This window comes from Hippocampus zosterae, chromosome 2, assembly GCF_025434085.1.
Source record: "Hippocampus zosterae strain Florida chromosome 2, ASM2543408v3, whole genome shotgun sequence".
NCBI classification, from domain to species: domain Eukaryota; kingdom Metazoa; phylum Chordata; class Actinopteri; order Syngnathiformes; family Syngnathidae; genus Hippocampus; species Hippocampus zosterae.
The window spans coordinates 33453404-33478839 of NC_067452.1; the positions used below are offsets into that span (position 1 = coordinate 33453404).

At 44.3% G+C, this 25436-nt stretch overlaps 1 protein-coding gene across 5 annotated transcripts; it reads right to left on the reverse strand.

Annotated features, from left to right (window-relative positions):
- Nucleotides 1–1027: 1027 nt before the first annotated feature.
- On the reverse strand, nucleotides 1028–24592 carry ampd2b (adenosine monophosphate deaminase 2b). Of its 5 annotated transcripts, none has more exons than XM_052057348.1 (19): nucleotides 24458–24592; nucleotides 24129–24284; nucleotides 10674–10798; nucleotides 10458–10588; nucleotides 9103–9171; nucleotides 8911–9013; nucleotides 8618–8816; nucleotides 7584–7725; nucleotides 7224–7313; nucleotides 5808–5937; nucleotides 5531–5725; nucleotides 5260–5391; nucleotides 4629–4792; nucleotides 4427–4553; nucleotides 4184–4347; nucleotides 3093–3213; nucleotides 2774–2947; nucleotides 2269–2379; nucleotides 1028–1873 (listed from the first exon to the last, which is right to left on the reverse strand). In XM_052057348.1, the coding sequence occupies exons 1-19, from the start codon at nucleotides 24507–24509 to the stop codon at nucleotides 1658–1660; spliced, it is 2601 nt and encodes an 866-aa protein (XP_051913308.1). In that variant the 5' UTR covers nucleotides 24510–24592; the 3' UTR covers nucleotides 1028–1657. The 5 variants fall into 5 exon arrangements, with proteins under 5 accessions (XP_051913308.1, XP_051913310.1, XP_051913313.1 ...); XM_052057350.1 differs by having other exon boundaries at nucleotides 24129–24241; nucleotides 24458–24571; XM_052057353.1 differs by lacking the exons at nucleotides 24129–24284; nucleotides 24458–24592 and adding an exon at nucleotides 21355–21373.
- Between the last annotated feature and the right edge of the window lie 844 nt (nucleotides 24593–25436).

The window sequence follows — 25436 nt, forward strand, 5'->3', positions numbered from 1 at the left end:
ACTGGCCTCCATTTAGTTGTTTTATGTTAGTGACCGAGAAATGTTTTCATAAAAATATTTACTGCAAATCGTTATATAATATACAATACAATACAATACAATACCATACATCCCGATTTATATATGGACAATTTCCACAAAACCAGTCAGTTTTCTATTGTATGCACACAGCATCAGTAGTTTGAGGGTTACTTAAAAACGACCTTATTTGTTTTTTTTTTAAGTATTCATAGTTCAAATAAAATACCGGTAATTTCTTTCTTGCTTGAACGATCTTCTGATTAATATAATGTCATCTTCATTCAGGGGAAAATGTGGATTTCTAAATTTGTGGCTCCACACTTTTAATAGTACTAGTGTGTATATGTGGAGGTATACTGTGCATCTTTTCGGGAGAACTTTGAGCAAAAATGTTGTGAACAACTGTACTAATGTATTATCATTGGGATAAGACTACACCTTGTTAAGACTTGCGTAAATCTGTATTCAGAGTATGATTATGCTATAGTAGTGGAAATCTGTTGTTAACTGAGGGCTCCCATGGAATAATAATTGTAATACTTAAAAAAAATATATTTACTTGTGGAATTGTTTAACAGACAGGCCAACAACAATGTTCATGTTATCACCAACAGCAAGGCTTTGTTGGAATGTCACAGGGGAAGCACAATGCCTTTGTTGTGCTGTGGAGAGATATCTGTTGTCAGATATGTTGTCAGTTTGTGTTATCATTTCATCAAAAGCAGGTAGACCTCATGAACGAGTTTGACCGTGGCAAAGGGTGCGGATTCTGAGTCATACTGCAAAATGTACACACAATGTAAAAGGTGAAGTTCTTGTTGGGACCTGCGAGTCATCTCAGCGTGTAATTCACTTGAATACACATTGTCACAGCTACTTGTATGTTATAGTATGTCCCAATATAATTTCACATTGACAAGTTTTTTGTTTGTTTGTTTGTTTTAGTACAGACGTGCATTGGAGTCATTTGAATTAAATTGCATTATTAAAAAAAGATAGTAAATACTTATATGTGGATATTTATTTATAGATCAACACAGGCAACATTAACTTTAATTTCACGTACAGTACAGGAACACCCTGGGAGAAGACAAGCATGCCCTTGAAATACAACTTGTACTTTGCACAAAGACCCAAACTCATTGAATGACACGACAAGAGATTCTCAACTGACTTTCATTTCCTCAAAAAAATGAATATACTGATGGCTTTGGCAATGGTTGACCTGTTATAAGGACACAGCATGCTTCATCACACGAGCAGCACAAGTGAACACGGATGAATTCTTCAGGTGCTTGCGTTGTTGCTGGAGACAATCAATGACATCTTTCAAACTGTCAGTGAGAAGAGTGAATAATAACCAAATGAACAGCAATGAGATGTCACGTCTATAACGGTTTGAATGTTGCTTCTGAGGTTTACAACAGTACAGAAAAGCTGACAAGATATGGCCATCAACACATAATATAAAAATAACCTAAAAAGATTTGGAGACGTCACAATGAACAACTCATGGAAATAAACAACCGGCTAAACGCGACCCAGTGTGTGGCCTTTCTCAATTTCCCACAGTCGTTGAATTATTTTTACACAAAAGTGTACCAAAGTTGTGATGCAGGGAATCTACGGTGAGAGTTCATTGTTTTCCTTGGGTGGCAGCCATGCTCAGACTCTCTTCCTCCTCAATGGTGTCCAGCTCATCCGTACGAATGGCTTGCGTTATCAAATTGAGCTCCTCGCACATGGTCTCGTAGCGATACGCCACGCGGATGTCTGGAACGTTAGTGCGCCTGATGTCGTTGCTCTCTTGGCCTTCTTTGACATAGTCGGGCCCGAGCCAGTAGCTCTTCACCTAAACCGAATTGGCAATAAGTTTAAAAGGTATGGCACAGTGATCCCCAATCACCTTGCTGTGGCACGTTAGTCACCATCCACTTTTAATTCATTATTTATTCACCCAAAAAATAATGTATCTTTGTTCATCTATCTATGCCAGCGATGTATATTAACAGGCAGAACAATTAAATGCACTTCCTTCAAATGGCACACTGCAAAGCTTTGTGTTCGACTAACCATTTCACAATGTCATTTTTATGTGTAAATTGAGATGAGATTTTTTCACTATAATTTTTTGTTCATTTTTGTTCAGCCTTGGCTCAATACAGATTGGATATCACTCGTAAAGCAAAGAGCACAATGTTTTTTGGATTTTTTTTTTGTACGATGGACATGAAGAGTCTCAGGTACCTTATGAGAGAATCCGCTCATCAGCACGCTGTTTCTGGCCAGCTCACACATGTCACAAGAGCTCAACTTCCACACCTGAGCCGCAATGCTGTACTCCTCCATCAGGGGCTCCTACAAAGGAAGTGCACACATTAAAACATTTCTACATTCATCATTTAACAAAACATATAGCCCTGTTGGCTTCAATATTGTTCAATCAAGTTTGTGTCATTTTCTTTTTCTCACAGAAATGAGGTAACTTAGGGCTTGACTACAACTTTGCAGTGACATCAGTAATGTATTTCAAAGAGTAGTGCCAAATACCGACCTACGCCCCCATTTACAGTATTGAAGTCACTGGTAAAAATGTACTTCCAATAAAGTGGCAAAACCAGATGTTATTTTACGCTGAGCAAGGATGTCAGTAACTGTGAAACGTAAGTATTAAAGTAATTTGAAATATAACTGTGATTTTTTAAAATTAACCCTAATTTTTCATGCTCACGGCGGCAACACTGGTGCTGACCTTAGTAAAGTGAAATTGCAAGGGATCGTCCGTGGACAGGGAGACCATCAGGCCTCTGGAGAGGTACTCTGGCAGAGGATTACGATGATAGCTAAGGAACAGACTATTATTGCTGAGCGGAGACATGGCGATGCCAATCTGAGCCAAATAGTACAGATATTGAAGCACAGGAGCCTGTGGACATATAAGACATCATCTGTTAATGACACAGCGCAGCTTGACTTTTCCATTTGGATTTACTTAATCAAGATGGTCACTTGGCTGAGCAAATGTAATGGCGGTTGTGGCCTCAGGCTTTTTGCGGCATTTTGGGTCCCACCTTCCGAAGCAGCAGCCCGTGGGAGATGTTCTCTGACAACATGAAACCAGACACCAGGTGATGGATGGGACCTGCCTCGCCACAATGAGGACGCAGTACCAGACTGTGGAATCCTCGCTGCCTAGTTTGAAAAAGAAATGCAATTAAACACATCAAGAAGGAGACCTTCATCGATTTCTGGCTCATGGTGAACTGAACAGCGACTGGATGAAACATCGAGTTATTCAATGCTGGTATGTCCACTAGATGGTGCTACCGTGGTGGAAACGACAGCAGAGTTAGCCAGCAAACGAAACCTCACCAAGCAAGAAAGCAACCAACCAACTAAGCCACCAAACCACTAACCAAAGGGGCATGTTAAATGTCGACAATTGAATAAATTGAATAGCACTACACTGAAGCTGCCTACGACATTTTGGCAACATATAATAACTAAAGTCAGTTTTCTTGTACAAGCCTTTCATGGATATAACAGCTGTAAAACTCTAGATTAATGTAAACGTGTGCTTAAAGTCCACGTTACTTTTTTTTAAAGCTATTCGAGCTAGGTAGCTTCTTTTTTTCCAAGTTCAGATGCGTATCTAAAACAAGACTTCAAGATGGCGCCGCGAGAGTGGCTGCCTTTTTGTTCTACTACTTTCTTCCTTTCATAACTTTGCTGCTGTAAATTGGGATTTTTTTTCCCATTGTAAGATGAAAAAAAAGGTTTTCTTTTTCTTATTCTTAAAATAGTTTATCAAAAATGTTTTCATTTTTTTAATCAATCGACTAGTTGTCAACGTTTTTTTAAAGTTAACTTTCTATAAAATGTTAAATTTGACTACAATGTGAATTTTTTTCTTCAGGAAAAAAACCCCCAGCTGAATTAATTGAACAAATATTTCAGGACTCTTGATATGGATATGCCTTTACCCACCTCTTCTCCAGCTCATGTAATATTACGATATTATATTTTTATTGTTTTTATCTCCATTGTACAGTTATAGTAACATCATACACAAATAGAAACTAGAGGACTTTTGTTGATTCCAACAATTTCCTCTACACATCGAAATGAATGAAGCCAATAGATCTCAACACAATCCACATACCTGCGCAGGTGATTCAGAACAGTCATGTTTGCATACATATAGTAGAGGTAGTAGGAGTAGGGCGGATTGTCCTCATCCGTCCAGCTGGCTGGTAGTGGGCTGTCTAGGTTGAAGATATGCTGCTCCGGCTTGGACTCATCATCGACACTGTCAAAACCGACAACCTGCAAGAGGGACCGGTACAATTAAAATTTTCAGGGTGCGCATTGGATGAAATGATTTGACGTGAACATCATACAGTACATGCTGAAGGAAGAGGTGCAGCTCAGGATGTTTGCCTGGGTGGATTGTGACTTCAAAAAGAGGCAGGAAAATGTTCTCCAGCATCTCCTGGAAGTTGGACAGCTGCTTCTTGCTATGGTAGACATCACTTGGAAGAAAATAAAAGCCATGGGTTATTTATGTTTGCTGGAGATTTGAGGGAAAAGATCCGTGCTTCACTTACAAAAGTCTGGGCATTTGTACAAGCCAGCGCACATTGTCCGAGTACACTTGATGTTTGACGGCCCACTTGGCAAGCTTGTTCCACTCGTCTCTGGAGCGTCCGTACACGGACAACCTCAGCTCCACGTTCTGGTACTTGCTCTCCTCCAGGTCGGCCATCACTTCCTGAGTGACGGTGGCACAACATATAATCGGCAGGAATTTTGTATCTGTCTCTTGAGTGCAATCTTGGTAGTTAATTGTCAGTCATGAACTTCTAACTATACAGTTTGTGCTTTGAATATCAAAATATATTTAACATTTCCACTTCTATTTTCCATTTTAACAGTAAGCCTAGTTACATTTGTATTTATTATTTATCAATTAATATTGTGCTCCGCAACGCACTGTCGACATCCAGCTTTGTGTATTTATACCAGTAATAATTTTTTTTAAAGGACAAATGTGTTCTTGAATGCTATTTTTGAAAAATAAATGTGTTTGTTGTGACTTTCATAAAAGTCTACAAGGAATTATGAAAGTAGCAAAATGGGGAGGTCAGGATTATAGCAGCTGAGAATGATAGCATGACTTTGTACCGATGGTTACCTTTGAAGGTGCATCGTTTCGAAGTCTCTTGTGAGTGAACGCACCTTAATAATGTGACCAAAGTATTTCCCTTCGACGTGATTGTCTGTTTTGATGAAGATCTCTCTCAAGATGGATTCGCCAATGGGATTGTATTTGGCATTGAACTTGTCAAACCGATGGAAAGTGTTGCGGTCCTGCAAGGGGAGGAAAAAAGTGAAACAAGAGTCCATCCATCCCTCTCTCCATCCATCCATCCATCCATCCATCCATCCATCCATCCATCCATCCATCCGTCTCCACATAACACAACATTCTGATCACCTCCTAACTTACCGCATGCATGTCCAAAGTGTCCACGCTGAGGTCAAAAGCCGTCAGGTTCATACTCTCAAATACCTCCATGAGCGTCTGACCTTTCCCTCTCTCCACATGCACGATCTCCCGAGGATACTTCTTCATGGCTCTTTTGATAAAGCGCAAAAGGTGCTTTTGGTTCATGCAGGAGGAGGCGTGGATATGTGTGTCAACCTACGCCACGCGCACAAACAGGAAGCTGATTCACACAATGGACAGAAAATCAGGATTTGGCAACATTAGATCCTTTCGTTACCTTCCGGATGTTGTAGAAGTCTCGATGCGGGACTTGTTTCTGCGCTGCCAATTCTTTCATTTCATTCAAGAGGATGTGCATCTGGAACTTGGAGCTTAGATACTGCAGGCGACGGTAGCAGAAGGACTTCCTGCGGTGAAATATTGGAACAAGTTCTGATCCTTATTCTGTACCACCAGGGGGAGCCCAGTGATTTTCCTTTATTATTATTATTATTATTATAGGATTATGTTTAAACAGTAATAAGATCTCAACATGGACCAAAAATGGCCTTTCTCTCTTTAATTTTAATTAAAATATGCATTTTTCCCCTTATAAATCAATTATAAGTCAACAGTAGTTTACAGCTTTGTGAGAATCGGATTGCTTTGTTCACTAATTTTTTGTGGTCCATAATCCATTCATCCATCCATTTTACGATCCGCTTTATCCTCACAAGTGTCGTAAGGGGTGCTGGAGCCTATCCCAGCTGTCTTTGGGCAGTAGGCGGGGGATACCCTGAATCGGTTGCCAGATGATCGCAGGGCACACAGAGACGAGCAACCAACACCGCTCACACTCACACTGAAGGACAATTTCAAGTGTTCCATTAACCTGCCATGCATGTTTTTGGAATTTGGGAGGAAACTGGAGTACCCAAAGAAAACCCACGCAGGCCTGGGGACAACATACAAACTCCACACAGGGAGACTGGAGCCGGGATCGAACCCAGAAGCTCTGCACTGTGAGGTCAACCTGCTAACCCCACTGGAACACGAGGCCGCCATGGCCCATAATCAAAACACATAATTACTTGAAATCTGTCATCATCCATTTCAAATTTATCAGTATATGACTCAAACTGGGTCAGGTAATTGGCTGGCAATCAGTCAAAGGAACGGTCTTTCCTTTCGCCTGAAGTCAACTAGGACAGGCTGCAGTTTCCCGTAACCCAGAATAGGAAATCCAGTATACAATGTAGATTAGATTGATTCATAGTTCAGACGGAGGACCAGTATGATATACAAGAGGGGTGACAAACTCATTTTTGTCGCGGGCCACATTGTAGTTACTGTTTGACTTTTTGAATTTTGGGATGCCATATAAATGTTTAATCACCTCCACATATTACATACACAGCGCACCACAAATTGATGAATAACTAGCTTTAAAATCAGAAGTCAAGAATAGTGACTGTTATTGCGGAAATTTGAAAATTTGGTTCAGACTTTAGCAAGCATCATGAAACTTGCCATGTTTGATTTGCTTTAACAGGCCAAATAAAATGATGTGGCGGGCCAGATCTGGCCCCCGGGCCTTGACTATGACACCGGTGGTATACAACATGAATTAACAGTCATATACAATTGAAGAAAAGGGACCAAAAAAAAAAAGAGCGGAGAAGATAATTTGTTGAAGAAAGGAAGATTAAAGTACACTGGTCCATTGATGATGAGGGCCATCATGACGTTCATGTCAGCGATGTACTCCTGCAGGTCCGGATATGGCAACTCCAGCTCTGTGCTCCTGCAAGCAAAATGCAAACATAAGAGCGGAATTGCAAAAAAAAAAAAGAAAAAAAATGAAAGATTTTTGTAAACTTTCTAAAAGAGAATTATGGGACGTGACCGACGATTTACAACTGGACATACTCTCCTGTGAACAAAAGGCTGAATGAACTCTCTATTCATTCATACCACACCACAGGAAGGTTTATTATCATCTCAAACTGGTTTTGCACAAGTTTTGGGCTCACACGTCACCCTCCTGGACTAAAGAACTACACCCAAAACTCACTTGTCCATCGTCTCCGTTGATGTGTACACGTGCATGACGCCATTCACCATCTTGCAGCCGTAGCGCATGTCAGGGGGCATGCAGGTTGGGTCCTTGTTTTTATAGGGGTGCGTTCCAGAAACAGGTGGGTGCACTGTGGCATCTGAAGGAGGACAAAATGTCACAGCAAGTGGCAGGTTTTGAGGGAGGTGGAAACAAACACGCGACTCATCTCTCAGCGTAAGGAGGGCCTGCACGCTGGGTGGCCTGCTCAGAGGCGTGAAACAGATGGATAGTGGTTTCGTGTTTAATGTGGGAGTAATGTGCAGGATGATAGTAAAGTGCTGGTTTTATGTCCTCTGTGAAGATCTGGAGACATATCAGGAATATGGCTGTGATGATGAGCAATGAATAGGAAGAAAAAAAAGGGGGGGTTCCATTTACACCTGTTATGTTATTATTAGCACTGGCTTGTCCACTTCGATTTTTCTTTTTTTTTTGCCAGTATGAAGTAATAGTTGTGATATACTACTTAAATAGCATTTTTTTTAAATGAGAACCTCAGTCATGTGATCAATCTATTCCAAAATGTCGTCCTTAAACCAAATCGTATGAAAACAATTAATATTTTTCATTGGGAATAATGTAAATCAAATGAATCGGTTCCTGACGCCCCCAAAAATATGCACACCATAGATTTTACAGAGAATAACTGTAGTTTCACCTACAGAGAATGAATGATAATGAATAGCCAAAAAAACAAGCACACCTGATAGATGCCATACACAGAACGAACGACGTTTACGCTGTGTGACAGAAAGCACAATTGAGCATATACAATAGATGCCAAGACTTCCCCAATAGAAGCACAGAGTTTCCACCTTAATATCTCCATTTTTTTCGACTTGACTAGAGCGCCAGTATATCTGAAGCTCGCGCAAAGCATACATTGTGGTTTACAACACAAAGAGAAATAAAATAACTCAACAATGGCTCATAACTCCAAAAACCTTTGGGTCAAGGCGCAGTGTCTCTCTATGTAATGAAAAACGTACCGGCTGTGACAGTGGCCTCCGTCGCCTCTTGGAATTCCTCCTCATAGATAGTCAGGTCGAGGGGTTGCTCGCTTAACTCTTGCAGGTATCGGGCGGTGGTCCTGCAGAAGCTCTGCAGTGATAGGCCCATATACTTCTGTCTTATGAACAGGGCTTTCACCACACACTTTGCAGCATCCAGCAAGTCCGTGAATGGAACCTGGATTGGGACGAACAAGAGATGATGAGGAAGAAACGAAGCATAAAATAAGATGTGTTGAGTAAGACATTTGGAAATGAATTGTTTGATGTACGCCGCATTTCTCCTCTCCAGAGATCGTGACTCGCTGGTACTCTCTTTCTGGGAGCAGCTCTCTCTCCAGCAGGTCTGGCGCTTGGCTCTGCTGCTTCATGTATCTGACAGAAAATATCCAATTTGTTTTTTTTTTTTTTCCTGCTCAGGCAGATAGATGAGGTAATTGAGCGGATAATTGCCAGGCACTCACTCGAGATCTGTGGCACTGTCTGTTTTCATAAACTCCTGTTTGGCTCTCAGCAAGATGTCTGGTTCAAACCTGTAGACAGAGAGGCTGAGCTCACGCTGGTCACAGTATACAGTATACACACACACACACACACCAGACACTTCATTAGGTACACCAATAACTCAAATCGACTGTATTTATAGAGCACTTTCAAACAGCCATCGCTGCATACAAAGTGCTGTACATGGAACAACTAACATATACAACAGTAAAGCAACAAATCGGTAACAAAGACGGTAGAAAGCACCGAACAGCAAAACCAAGAACAAATCTGAATCATGCCGAGTCATTATACTCATGAATGCCAAATAATATAAGTGAGTTTTTAGGCAATAAGGATAATAATGCACACTATTACTTCTGACACCATAAAACAGGGTTGTCAAACTCATTTTTGTCTCGGGCCAATTCGGAGTTACGTCTTCCCTCTGATGGCCGTTCTATGACGGTTGGAACGACAAACACTTTTAATTGTCTCACTGCATTATTTGTGCACAACAAATTATCGGATTATTCGTTTTGAAATCAGTCAACTATAATAGTTTGTTCAATTATTGTTCAAGTGAGTGTATAACAAACAGGATCACAAAATGATTGCAAAATCTCATTTCTTATTTATTTATTACACAAGACAATTTGACATTTTGGTGCACATTTTAGCAAGGATCATATAAATTGACACCCATAATATGCTTTTGAGGGCCATATCAAATGATGCGGCGGGCCGGATTTGGCCCCGGGGCCTTGAGTTTGACACCTATGCTGTAAGAGTTCTATTAGACAGGCTGTAGTTTGCCAAGTGTTTTTTTTCAGTCATTTGTATTTAAAAAAAAACAACAATACTGTACTGTAGTGATCGTGCAGCACTCACTGCCTCTAGTTATAGTTAGCTAAGCATAACATTGCTCTTTATTTGCTTTGATATGTGCCTGAACAAAAGGAACAAAAGACCCCAAAAAAACCTGTGTAGATGAAAAGGCAGGAGGGAAAAATAGAAGATTGAACTTCGTTTCAAGTGAGGCAGTTAGTGTGTGGAGTGACTGGGTGTGAGCTGTGGTCCATAGCAGCTCTTGAATGAATGGGAAATTTTTTACCACCGTGGTAATATTTTGGTCTAACTCTCATCGATGATGGCACACTGTTTTGCTTGACACATTGGTTGGGAATGTTATAGAAAGATGTTTAAATTGCCAAAATGTTTTGCTTAAGTTGTCTAATGTAGTTGGCCCCTTATTATGCAGGGGATGCAAAAGGGCCTGTTTATCACTGCATGCAGATTGAACGTGCCTTGTTTTGTTTTTTTCTCCCCCACTCACTTGACATCCTGGCTGATTTGCCGCTCAAGGCGTTGGCGTCTCTCCTCAAGCTGTTCAATGGGGCTGTCCTCTGGGAATTCATAAGGAGCACTCCGCATCTCACTATCTGCCAGGCTGCGTGAGAACAGTTCCTTCACAGGCACACATGCGCAGGTACAACTGTCATGCCGCATGTACAATTTCATTCAAAAGTCAAAGGCACCGCAGAGAACCGACCTCTGCAATTTCCTTGTACTTGCCGTCCATGGATGTGCGCAGATCTACGGATTGTTTTAAGGCAACGGGGATCCCAGGCAAGGAATGCTGGGGAGTGAGGAGGTGGCGGGCACCGCGGAGGTCGACTAGGGAAGAAGGAAGTAATTGAATTGAACGTGTCTGTCCGTCCATCTACCTTTCATTCAATGATTGATCCCTTGATTCTTGACTGTGGTAAAACGATTTGGAAAGTCACACCCAAGATGGTCTTTTGAATGGCAAACTCAAAAGAGTTTTGGATGAAAGGTGACAGTTCAAGAAAGCCGACAAAGTTTGGACACAACTCTCAGTGTGATGCATGCAAACACTTCTTAAAAAGGCTGAGTTGAAAAAAAAAAAGCCAAGGCAGAAGGAGACGACAGACTCACAGCAACTTGTGTCGTGCGGCACCTTCTGCTGTCTCAACACAGCCAACTTAACATGTAGGACAAGTTTGCCTGGGAAACCAAACACGAATCTTTTGCATCATCTTTGCTATTTAACCATTATTCTTACTTCCTCACTAATCCTTTGGCCAGGAGCCATTTGTGGTCTGCTATAAAGACAATGCAACCATGTGGGAGGAGTTTGGGGAGAAAAATGTGGTCGCTATCATTAGACCCCGTAGTTTCCTTGATTTGCCCAAGGGCACCTGAGCAGTCGCCAGGAAGCAGAATCGCATCTCTCCAACAATTTAATTTCTACAAAATCCTGCGCTCACTCCAATGTACTTCATGGACACCAACATTTCACAAGATGGCGTCAAAACACAACTTTTATACACGCCAAAAAATCAGCAACTAGGTGAGTTTTTCCGCCAATCAAACGGTATAGGTTGAAAAAAAAATGTAGCGCCATCCACAATAATGTAGATGACCACTGCGGTGCCTCAACCCGAGCCACAAAGCCACAGATGTTCCTGTGCTCTGTAAAGCAACGGTCTGCCAAGACATCATCTGTGCCGCCCGTCACTTGAGGCCATATCAGTTCTCCCTCATAACACAGGACATTGTTGTCGAGGGCGGCATGTGACTGGCGGCAAAGACATCCAAGCCGGGCCGCGGTGAAGCCGAGTCGAATGGACCCGCAGCTAATCCCCTAATGGCTGCTATATTTGGACCTAACGCATCTATGGTTACATAATATCTCAGCCCCTCACAACCAGAGACTCATACAATATAAGTCATGATTTACTTTATGATACCGCAAAATGTATTCAATGGGCTATTATTGATCTAAACGAGTCAGAAGAAAAGACAGAAACAATGGGGTGGGGGGGGGTGAATCAGACAAACAAACAACCTTGGGGGATGGTAAGGTGCCTAAAAAGAATCCACATATCATTTTCCACTAATCTTTTTCCACTAATCTCCAGTGAGTCTGGAACTGAGGTCAAAAAGACGGCTGCTGCATGAATAGTTCAACAAATTCATTCATTCATTCATTCATCTTCCGAACTGCTCAATCCTCACTAGGGTCACGGGAGGTGCTGGAGCCAATCCCAGCTGTCTCCGGGCAGTAGGCGGGGGACACCCTGAATCGGTTGCCAGCCGATCGCAGGGCACACAGAGACGAACAACCATCCACGCTCACACTCACACCCAGGGACAATTTAGAGCATTCAATCAGCCTCCCACGCATGTTTTTGGAATGTGGGAGGAAACCGGAGCACCCGCAGAAAACCCACGCAGGCCCGGGTAGAACATGCAAACTCCACACAGGGAGGCCGGAGCTGGAATCGAACCCGGCACCTCTGCACTGTGAAGCCGACGTGCTAACCACTTGATACCGGGCCGCCCTAGCTCAACAAATGTAGCGGGAAATCCAATACAAAGCATTGCAGAGTGCACAATGTGCAGGTGCATCTTGATAATTGAGGTTAAGTACAAGGGATATCAGAAAAGTCTTCACAACCCTGTTGAAAGGTTTTTGTGCTTTAAAAATATGACATCAAGAGGGACACCATGTCCCCGGGCGCACGCTATGAAAATTGGGGAATGTGGGTGGCATTCAAACTTATTTTAAATCAACACACACCAGCCACCGGTTAAAGTGCCTTTGATTAACCCTCAATCAATTTTAAATATTCTAGTCGGCTTTTCCTAACTTTTCAAAATTGATTTTGAGTTGCGGAAGTTTTTGTGGGGACTCATGGGGGGCTTATGCAAAAAAACTGACACTTGTTGCTTGAAAGAATTCATCAGCCTCATCCTGGATGACAAACACTCGAAAATGACACCAAAATAACAAATATCTGGACACATCCATTTCCACTTCGTCGACCTGTCACTGCTCTCTATTAAATATATAATGTTAATTCGAACATGGGGTTGTTGCTGATGTTAAAAAAAATGCCACAAAATACAATGGAGTGGACTTGTCTGTGCAGGATCAAGATTTAGTCCACACGGGATTCTTAAGACTCAAATGTGCATACACACGTCATCGGTCTTGTGTGAGAGCTGTCAAGCTAGCACGTACAACAAGCGATGACAATCTGATGCATCCCTTTCGTGCATCCTGTAAGCCGTTAACATGACAAGCTGTCCACTGTAGTAACAAGTGTCCCTGAAAGGATTAAGGGCCCTCGATGAACCAATGCATAAAAAAAGCCAACAAACACACACACACACAAAACAAACAAACCTACAACCCCTCAATGCGGTGTGATAACAAAGCAGAGAATATTGCTTTTTCCCTTTTAAAAAGCATCTGAAGTCATGTGCTGTGCATCAGCATTGTAGATTGTGGTGGAAAACTTCTCTTTAAATACATCCAAGTCATGTTTACAATTCATAAGTTCAACAACCGTGTTGACCCTTCTGTAGCAGTGTTTTTTTTTTGGGGGGGGGGGGGTTAACTCACATTCAATCCACACACATACTCCCCGGTGTGCTAAAAACGGCACCGCTGCCAAGGGACAGACAAGGGGAAAGCATCATTGAGAGTGGAAAGAGGGGCAGGTATCAAGAGGAGAGCAGGATTTGTGCTTTGGCAGGATAAGGAAATATAGTGGCGCAAACCTGCCTTTTAAGAGCCCGTTGACCAGCAAATAGACAGGCCCCAAAAAAAGGAGAAATGTGGGAGAGAAATAAAGAGAGAGATGGAGCATGCCTGCCAAATGGCCAAGGATGCTATCTTCCTTCCTTTTTAAAAATGACTTCAAAACAACAGGGGGTGCGGGGGGTGGGGGGGGCAAGAGACACACTCAGGGGATAAAACACACATACATATTCATCTGCATTCTTCTTTCTAGCTCTGTCCTTGTCATACATACAAAGAAGTGGTCCAGCAGATCCATGAACTCCCCCTCACATGCCCCCTTCCTGGTTCAGGCCAGCTGTCGCTGCACTCGCTGCCTTTGGAGCTGATCTTCCTCATTTAAACGCCTCTGACATCTCACTGGAATGTACCACGGGAGAACTCAGAGGAGGGGGTGGTGGTAATAGACTGCATGTATCACTAGTGGATGTGGCAAGTTCATAGTGCAGCCGAAAAGCATAATCAGCCCCGAGCTCCCACCTCAATATAGCTCCCGACTCCTCCCTGCGGTACTTTCTGCTAAAAGACATCAGGCATTCCAGATGTTGGCGGAGTCTGTTTTTAGGAATCAGAAGGAGCTATATCATCATTATTTTTATTTATTTATTTTTAATCGTCTAACTGAGAGAATGAGGACTGTCCCAAAAAAAATGAATGTCGGTTTATTCTCATGAGGATGAAATGAAAGAGGCAGCACTTTGACCACCAATGTGATTTGAGGAGCAGACGCTCCTTTATGTGCATTTGGGATAAAGCATTCTACACTAACTTTTTAGTTTCAGGGCCTAATAAACAAAAATGGAATGATTGACGTGCCATTTGAAAATTCTTCAACTTTTTGAAATATGCTAGTTAGTCAAGAAAGCAATTCTATATTGTGTGCATAGTTCATTTCATCGGCTTTCCGTTAAATGTGTAAAGGCAAACAGTTGAGGAGTTTTCCAAGTTTTTTGGGTGGCAAACAGCCCTTTATCTCACAGCATAAATCCAGCGCTGCACTTAAAAGCAGCCAAATCCCATCTCCATATTCAGAACTAAAACAAAAACAAAAACAAAAAAAAAAAACCAGGAGTTAAAGTGATCATGTTTTGGTTACCCGAGGATCATTAATGTGATGTCTTCATAAATCATCCATAGAGCACAAAGTGGAAGAATCTATTGTTGCCTCTAAAATTGAAGTATTTTTATTCACTACAGTGCCCTGCGATTGGCTGGCAACCGATTCAGGGTGTCCCCGCCTATTGCCCGGAGACAGCTGGGATAGGCTCCGATAAATTATTTATCCTATTGATCTTCGAATATAGAAAAAGTTTTGACAGTACACCCTCCCTTCTCACTCTGCCCATCTTCACCTTTTTTATGACTAACCATCCAACCCATGTCTAATGTCATTTTAAATTTTTTATTTATTTTTTTCCTCCATGTTGCGGATCACTGAAAAACGAAAGATGGGCCGCAAATGGCCCCTCAGGCCGTTGTTTGGACACCATCACCTAACAGTACTAACCAATCATTGTGAAACCCTGGAAATTACACATCGGTTGACAGTCATAGTCTGCCTGAATGCAAGGCAAATTTGCACTTGATAACCATGGCTGCAAAAATGTATCTAGGCCACAGCCGTCCGAAGTCCATTTGGAGTCTGCAGCTTGTTTTTAACATTTTTATTCTATAAATAAAATTAAACACAACCCACGTCAGAAGATCATGAAGGAGCAATAGGACCACACTGGCACTTAATATTAAAATGATGCTTTGTGTGTAGAGGGCAGCTGCATGATTATTGAGTTTTTTTGGTAATATATTTTTGTTTGTACTCAATTATTACAATGTGTTGAGATCAAGTTATTCCAAACTGATTGTGTGATTAATTAAAGTAGTTTCACCACCACTCATTTTTTTTTAAGTTCAAATTTACACCATTTTCAAGAACGCTTTGGTGGGAACAAAAATTCCAAGTATTGTATTAAGAGGCCCCTTCAGCATGCGTCTGCTGTTTGTGCTGCCTTTCTTATCTTTTATTTCTCAATATGTTAACTCTACTTTTCTTGAACTTCACTGTGAAAGTTTCCTAGCTCTTGTATCATACTTTGTGCTTGATTTGTACAAATCGAGCAACAAAAAAAAAAAAAAGGAAAAAAAAAGTCCTTTACATAGAATTGCAGAATTGGTAAGATTTTGGGGAAATATGAACGATGACTGTACACGGCCCATTTCATTATTTTGCTAATGACTTTGTTTTGTTTGATCATTGTGCTACTTAGAAACGTTTTATCGTTTAAATAGAATCACATTAAAAATAATATGCTAGTCATTAAAAAATATGTACAGCATATTTCAACCCCCCCTCCGTGAGCCGTCACCTTACCGTGGTGGAGGGGTTTGCGTGTCCCAATGATCCTAGGAGCTAAGTTGTCTGGGGCTTTATGCCCCTGGCAGGGTCACCCATGGCAAACAGGTTATAGGTGAGGGGCCAGACAAAGCATGGCTCATAGACCCTTATGATGACTACAATATATGGACCACGGTTTCCCTTGCCCGGACGCGGGTCACCGGGGCCCCACTCTGGAGCCAGGCCTGGAGGTGGGGCTCGTTGGCAAGCGCCTGGTGGCCGGGCCTACACCCATGGGGCCCGGCCGGGCACAGCCCGAAGAAGCAACGTGGGTCCCCCTTCCCATGGGCTCACCACCCATGAGAGGGGCCAAAGGGGTCGGGTGCTATGTGAGCTGGGCAGCAGCCAAAGACGGGGACCCTGGCGGTCCGATCCTCGGCTGCAGAAGCTAGCTCTTGGGACATGGAATGTCACCTCTCTGGCAGGGAAGGAGCCCGAGCTGGTGTGTGAGGCAGAGAATTTCCGACTGGATATAGTCGGACTTGCCTCCACACACAGCTTGGGTTCTGGTACTAGTTCTCTCGAGAGGGGTTGGACTCTCTTCCACTCTGGAGTTGCTCACGGTGAGAGGCGCAGAGCAGGTGTGGGCATACTCATTGCCCCCCGGCTCAGTGCCTGTACATTGGGGTTCACACCGGTAGACGAGAGGGTTGCCTCCCTCCGCCTTCGGGTGGGTGGACGGGTCCTGACTGTTGTTTGTGCATATGCACCAAACAGCAGCTCAGCATACCCACCCTTTTTGGAGTCCTTGGAGGGTGTGCTGGAGAGTGCTCCTGCTGGGGACTCCCTTGTTCTGCTGGGGGACTTCAATGCTCACGTGGGCAATGACAGTGAGACTTGGAGGGGCGTGATTGGGAGGAACGGCCCCCCCGATCAGAACTCGAGTGGTGTTTTGTTATTGGACTTCTGTGCTCGCCACGGATTGTCCATAACGAACACCTTGTTCAAACATAAGGGTGTCCATATGTGCACTTGGCACCAGGACACCCTAGGCCGCAGTTCGATGATCGACCTTGTAGTTGTATCATCGGATTTGCGGCCGCATGTTCTGGACACTCGGGTGAAGAGAGGGGCGGAGCTGTCAACTGATCACCACCTGGTGGTGAGTAGGCTCCGATGGTGGGGGAAGATGCCAGTCCGTCCTGGCAGACCCAAACGTATCGTGAGGGTTTGTTGGGAGCGTCTGGCGGAATCCCCCGTCAGAAGGAGTTTCAACTCCCACCTTCGACAGAGCTTTTCCCATGTTCCGGGGGAGGCGGGGGACATTGAGTCCGAGTGGACCATGTTCCGTGCCTCTATTGTTGAGGCGGCCAATCTGAGTTGTGGCCGTAAGGTGGTTGGTGCCTGTCGTGGCGGCAATCCCCGTACTCGCTGGTGGACACCAGCAGTAAGGGATGCCGTCAAGCTGAAGAAGGAGTCCTATCGAGCCTTTATGGCCTGTGGGACCCCAGAGGCAGCTGACGGGTATCGACTGGCCAAGCGGACCGCGGCTTCGGTGGTCGCCGAGGCAAAAACCCGAGCGTGGGAAGAGTTCGGTGAGGCCATGGAAGCCGACTTCCGGACGGCTTCGAGGAAATTCTGGTCCACCATCCGACGTCTCAGGAGGGGGAAGCAGTGCACCACTAACACTGTGTACAGTGGGGATGGGGCGCTGCTGACTTCGACTCGGGACGTTGTGAACCGGTGGGCAGAGTACTTCGAAGACCTCCTCAACTCCACCAACACGCCTTCCTTGGAGGAAGCAGAGTCTGAGGACTCTGAGGTGGGCTCTCCTATCTCTGTGGTTGAAGTCACCGATGTGGTTAAAAAGCTCCTCGGTGGCAAGGCCCCAGGGGTGGATGAGATCCGCCCGGAGTTCCTCAAGGTTCTGGATGTTGTGGGGCTGTCCTGGTTGACACGCCTCTGCAACATCGCGTGGTCAACGGGGAGAGTGCCTCTGGATTGGCAGACCGGGGTGGTAGTCCCTCTTTTTAAAAAGGGGGACCGGAGGGTGTGTTCCAACTACAGAGGGATCACACTCCTCAGCCTCCCTGGTAAGGTCTATTCAGGGGTGCTGGAGAGGAGGGTCCGTCAGGAAGTCGAGCCTCAGATTGAGGAGGAGCAGTGTGGTTTTCGTCCCGGCCGTGGAACAGTGGACCAGCTCTACACCCTTAGCAGGGTCCTTGAGGGTATGTGGGAATTCGCCCAACCAGTCTACATGTGTTTTGTGGACTTGGAGAAGGCGTTTGACCGTGTCCCTCGGGGAGTTCTGTGGGGGGTGCTTCGTGGGTATGGGGTACCGAACCCCCTGATACGGGCTGTTCGGTCACTATACCACCGATGTCAGAGTTTGGTTCGCATTGCCGGCAGTAAGTCGGAACCGTTTCCAGTGGGGGTAGGACTCCGCCAAGGCTGCCCTTTGTCGCCGATTCTGTTCATAACCTTTATGGACAGAATTTCTAGGCGCAGCCGAAGCGTTGAGGGGGTCTGTTTTGGGGGCCTCAGTATTTCATCCCTGCTTTTTGCAGATGATGTGGTGCTGTTGGCTCCTTCAAACGGGGCTCTACAACTCTCACTGGAGCGTTTCGCAGCCGAGTGTGAAGCGGTTGGGATGAAAATCAGCACCTCCAAATCTGAAACCATGGTCCTCAGTCGGAAAAGGGTGGAGTGCCCCCTCCGGGTCGGGGAGGAGATATTACCCCAAGTGGAGGAGTTTAAGTATCTTGGGGTCTTGTTCACGAGTGAGGGCAAGAGGGAGCGAGAGATCGACAGGCGGATCGGTGCAGCGTCTGCTGTGATGCGGACGTTGTATCGGTCTGTCGTGGTGAAGAAGGAGCTGAGCCAAAGGGCGAAGCTCTCAATTTACCGGTCGATCTACGTTCCAACCCTCATCTATGGTCACGAGCTATGGGTCATGACCGAAAGAACGAGATCACGGATACAAGCGGCCGAAATGAGTTTTCTCCGCAGGGTGTCCGGGCTCTCCCTTAGAGATAGGGTGAGGAGCTCGGTCATCCGGGAGGGGCTCAGAGTCGAGCCGCTTCTCCTCCACATCGAGAGGAGCCAGATGAGGTGGCTTGGGCATCTGATTCGGATGCCTCCTGAGCGCCTCCCTGGTGAGGTGTTCCGGGCATGTCCCACCGGGAGGAGACCCCGAGGAAGACCCAGGACACGCTGGAGAGACTACGTCACCCAGCTGGCCTGGGAACGCCTCGGGATCCCCCGGGGAGAGCTGGAAGAAGTAGCTAGGGAGAGGGAAGTCTGGGCTTCCCTGCTAAAGCTGTTGCCCCCGCGACCCGGCCCCGGATAAGCGGTAGATGATGGATGGATGGATGGATGGATATTTCAACCCTCCAAAGAAATTGGACTCACTCTTTTAGGTTCAAAATTCTTTTGACTCTGGGTAACTTCAGAAGCTATTACACAGATGACAATTATATTATCATTATTATGAATAAATCAGTTCTTCATTTTTGAGGATGATACAAGGAATTAGAGTCATGATTGGTGCAGTCCTTTCCAATCCGCTACCATATCTGGTATATGTTTTACATGTTTTTGGAATGTTGGAGGAAGTCGGAGTACCGAGAGAAAAATCCACAAAAGGCCATGATTCAAACTCTGACACTCAGAACCAGGGCTGCAGTAAGTCTTAGTCCCTACAAGAGATGATTTTTTTTTTTGTCTCAGATTTCGTAGCATTTAACTTGGACTTGTTTCAGACTTGGCCAGTGGACTCACAAAATATTTTTATCAGCTCAATGGAGTCCAACCATGTTTCAATTCCTGAAAATTAATGTCCCAAATCGTGCAGTCTTTTTTTTCTCCAGTCATGTCAGCCAACAGCGGGGTCATACTCGGGACTCAGACCAATGTGACACGGACCTGACTCGGACATGATAAAGGTGGACTTAACCATAGCCCAGCTCAGAACAGTAAGGCAGATGTGCTAAAAACAAGTCCCCATGCTTCCTTTCAACAACAACATCCATGCCATTCTAAGAACTGCTTATCATCATAATCATAATTGTTAATGAGTATCCTTCAGCAAAAGGTTGGATTGTGCTCCAAATACTGACTTAAAAAAATGGAAACACGTCAGCCGCTAGAGTGATGAAAAGAAAAAGATTTAAATTTCAAACATGTTGCCTTTGAGAGGGCGGTTTGTCACAATACCTTTCATTCACAGGGCTCCCCCTGGTGGTCAGATGCGGCACCTTCATGCTACGAATACTACGGTACTACAGTAGTACTACTTCTGCTGCTATTCATATCGCAATCTTACACTTGCCTAACTTTGATTCGGGTAGTTCCATTTAGTCCCCATCAATGACGGTGTGAATGGTTGTTTGTCTATTTGTGCCCCGCCATTGTCTGCAAACAGTCCAGGGTGAGAATTAGAAGTTAGATGGCTATTCATTATAAAACTAATCATGTCCTGAATACCAAACCATTATATTTAATTTATACATCAATATCATTTACATATATTACATAACGGGGCGGCCCGGTAGCCCAGTGGTTAGCACGTCGGCTTCACAGTGCAGAGGTACCGGGTTCGATTCCAGCTCCGGCCTCCCTGTGTGGAGTTTGCATGTTCTCCCCGGGCCTGCGTGGGTTTTCTCCGGGTGCTCCGGTTTCCTCCCACATTCCAAAAATATGCATGGCAGGCTGATTGAACACTCTAAATTGTCCCTAGGTGAGAGTGTGAGCGTGGATGGTTGTTCGTCTCTGTGTGCCCTGTGATTGGCTGGCAACCGATTCAGGGTGTCCCCCGCCTACTGCCCGGAGACAGCTGGGATAGGCTCCAGCACCCCCGCGACCCTCGTGAGGATCAAGCGGTACGGAAAATGAATGAATGAATATTACATAACGGTGCTGAGATTTCAGGCAATACATATAAAACAAATACGGTACTTTTTTCCCCCCTTTTTTAAGTCACAGAAAAGAGCGAGAAGAATAGTTACTTGCACTCTGAGGTAATAAAATTTGTGTTGGCACTTGGAGGATTTTCTTTTTCAGCTGCAGCTTCACCTTTTCTGTTTTAACTGTTCTACTATGGCTGACACCGTTTCAGTCAATCAATCAATCAATCAAATCCAAACTATTCTGCTTGTGCATTCAGTACACTGCAAATAATTAAATGACATTATCACACCTACAAAGTCAAGTACTTGATGTGAGGTCATGACCGATTCAATGATTTAAATACCCACTCATTAGGTTTTTAGTGACGGTCGTCAACTGTACCTTTATGACCCAAAACAGTGTCTTTCTGCAGGGTGAGGGGACTTGTTGCCAGCAGCCACAAGTCTATGGCATTTTTTACACCCAACACACACACACACACACACACACACACACACACACACACACACACACACACACACACACACACACACACACACACACACGCACACACACACACACACACAGGCACTAGATGTGAGGGCCAGAAGGTCCTCAATCCATGAGACGTCGAACGGAACCGACGGTTCTCAGGAGCAAATGCACACGCAGAGGCTAAACATCAACGGCAGGTAGACGGCGCAGACAGACTGAAGGCTGTCGTGATGAGGGTGTGTCGGCCAAGATGATGGTGGGCGGGTGACCCAACACCCAGTCAATCATTGATCACAAGATATGACCTATTACTCATGCAGGTTGTGTCACAGGAGGGAGTGACAGGGATGGATTATTCATTTGTTTCCTTGCTGTAATTGGAAGCCGTGTTCTGGCAACAGACCCCTGACATGCGTGGGCATGAGGTGATGACAGGCGGTGTGAGCAAGACATGGGCAAAGTGTAACGGGTTCAAAGAGCTATCATCAAGCTTATGCCGAGCAACAATTACAGTGCTGTATTTTCCTTTGCCAGAGTGCACTTATTAATAGGAATAGTTTGCTAATTTAAGATACAGTATGTAGCGTTTTTCTTATTTTGGCTGTCTATCTATCTATATAGCTAGCTAGCGAGAGAGCTCGCTAGCTAGCAAGCTAGCTACCCTGACAGCTAACTAACAGCTACCCTCAGTTTGAGCTTCTGAAGTCTGCGAGGCACAACAGATACGTATTTATTTATTTATTGTGCAATCAAGTTTCATCTCCCATGTGTTGCCATACCAAGGAATCAGATCCAGAAGTCCTGCCTAGTGACACGTAGTCATCATTGGAAATGACAGGTTTTTTTTAAACCAAAAAAGATTCAGATTCAGCATTCTTGGCCTTTATGCAGGCTCAGAGTAATATCAGCATTTTTCTGTTCTATGATTAGTTGAGCGAAATAGTCTTGTGATGTGCACCAAAGGGTAACGTACAGAGGAGTACAAAGGTTGGATATTATTAAAAACATAAATTTTCAAGGTTTACTTTTCGAGAAAAACTGGACATTGTTAAAAGGGCGTTGCTCGCCCTGCACAAAGCCTGGCAATTAGGTGCTAATTGTGCACAGTGGTACGCCTCAGCGATCCACTCACTCGGGTAAAAGACTGCATAATGGACACTTTCACGAGAGTTTGTACACCGCATGTCTGTGAGCATTAATCACAGACTGCTCTGGCCTCTTCTGATTCACTGCTTCATTATATTACAGTGATTCTTCGTCTCATGGGTAAAACTATCATCATCGACGTACAAGAATCGATGAGCATTTTCGCAGTCCCATTTTCTTATACCGCTTCTCATTATTAGGGTTGGTGGTGAGGTGGAGCAGGGATTTATTTGGCATTCCCAGAATGGCACAAATGAGTGCAAGCTAGCTAGAAGCAGGGCACAGGAAGGCCTCAGTCGGGATTCAAACCCCAGACTTCGGAACTGTGAGGCGTATGTGCTAACCACTAGCATACCGTACCACAATTTTGCTACACCTCTGCAAAATTGAAAAAGAATAGGCTGTATGATACACAATATGCTCCCAAACAGCTATGAATAGTGTAAAACTTAGCTATTGCTATCAGCTCTGCATAATCATATTCGACCAATCTCAATGCAGCTCTTGCAAAAATGAGAGAAATAACAGAAACAACAAAAATGAATGGCAAAGGAATAAGATCGGCTGCTGCTGCCCTGCCTGCTGGCTAAATAACAAAAGCACACTTTGTCATGTGTCATGAAACATGGAAAAGAAATCGTCACAGCAATATTTTGTTAGTATTACACGGACCAGCTGCATGTTCATGACAACTTGCACAGTAAAAGAAGATCCAGCTCAAGAGCCGTGTGAAACCTGGTGACTTGACAACAGTTACAATCCTCAGTCTTGACTGACGCTGTCAGAGAGGTATACAGTATTTCATGTTTTTTATTGTGGTCGCGCTGGTGCAAACTACGCTGCATCAAATTCAGAGCTGTTGCTGAATTATTGAAGCTAATCATTCAACTAATTGATCTATGTATGAGGTCTTGCCCATCCTTCATTAGGAAATCGTCATTTGTAATTCAACGATGAATTAATATGTCAAGCAAGCGAGTGGGGGTGGAGGGAAGAATGTTGCAAAACAGGACGAGGACCCCTTAAACGAGCAAAATCATTTGGGGGTACATAAAACGGGCATACTGCAATGCAGTTTCCATCAGTGTGTGCAGTATACATCACACGGGAGGATAATCCACTCATTCATGCTGGGGATCAAGTCCTGTGCAGCTCTCTCTGCAGGACAGATGCCACTGCCTTGCAGCCGGAGCCGATATACAATTAGTAACATCCCGCCGCTAAATAACAACTAAACCACACAAAGGAGAGGCGCTTTAAAACATATGTCATTGCAGTATACATGCAATCGGAAAGAGATGTATGCGTGCGGCGTCGCTGTGTTTGAACACAGTTGAGTAAAATTACTGGCAAACAAGAGCTGCAGTCTTGCCGTGCAGCCACTCAACAGGTTAGGCACATATTTAAAAGTGGTTCACTGTCACAGTGAACCACTGTGTGGTTTTAGTCGAGCTGGTTCGACTAAAACTACACAAAATAGTTAGCACTCGGTCATAGAAGCGCCTCCGATATTTCAAGTATTCCCCGCCACTCACCCGTACTGGCTGTGTACTGCAGGCTTCCGCGCTTCCTGAAGGGGGAAAGGGGCTTGCTTTTGGCTGCCCCGGAGGACACGTTGGAGGACATGTTGCCAGTTTCTGTGCTTCCACTTGTTTGGGCACGGGCAAAAAGGAGAACCGAATGAGTCAGATCTGCGGAGGTTGTCAGCGTGGATGGAGAAAAAGAGAGAGAGAGAGAGAGAGAGAGGAGAGAGAGAGCAAAGCAGATGATGGGATGTTGTACTGATTCTGAATGCTTACGGGGAGTCAATTGCCAGTCTACTTTTACAGTGTGTGTGTGTGTGTGTGTGTGTGTGCGTGTGCACGTTCTTGGGAGCTGAGTATTTCCAAACTGGTTGGTGTGAAGCTGCAGAGCATCCCCCTGCACAAAATCTGGTCCTGCCCTTAAAAAGATATCAGCGTTGATGCTGCAGCATTGATGGAGGTTGGAGTATAAGAGGGAGAGGCGTGGCCGAGACCAACAACGCCCCGCCCCCACAAACACTCCATCATTCAGTACGCACAAACACGCACATGCACTCACAGAGAATACAAATGAACCTCTCCGTCAGCAGCACACGCCTCCTGGCCGCCCTGTTGCCATGACAACCGAAAGCCCGTGTAGGTTAATCATGGGAAAGTTATGATTTTGGGAGTGACATTGTTAAATAAAATATTAACAGTAATTGTGCGTGGGCTTGAAATGTTGACTTTCTTTATTTTCCATTTCGAAAGTGTATAAAATCCACACAGCAGCCTAATGTGGTTTATTTCCCTAGATTTGTCACTAATCAATTGCAGGGCACAAGTGGACAAACATCCATCACCCGTAATTTTTAGTCTTGTTCCTGATTGTAAAGTGTCCTTGAGTGTTTTGAAAGGTGCTTATAAATAAAATGTATTATGATGATTATTATTATTACACTCACATCACATCTGTGGAAAACTTAGAGCAAGGGTCTCAAACTCAATGTATGTGGAATCCGCTAAACAACAAGATTCCATTTCCTGTTATTCTTGAAATTGGGAGTTTATTTGTTGTTGTTTTTGTTTTTAACTAAAGTTTCTCTTCAAGGAAGGTTTTGGAAAAGATATGACTGGGACTGGAACACGGCATATCATATCCCACGACTAGATGTCACTTCAAAATTACGCTTTGCCAAAAGCTGTCATGAGTCTGAGCTATGGCAGTCAGGAAGTGATAAACGCGCGCGCGCGCACACACACGCACTGCGGGCCACAAATTACATCGACTGTGTACAGAAAAGAGCAAGCGCCCTCTTGTGGAAATGAGAAACAACCGTC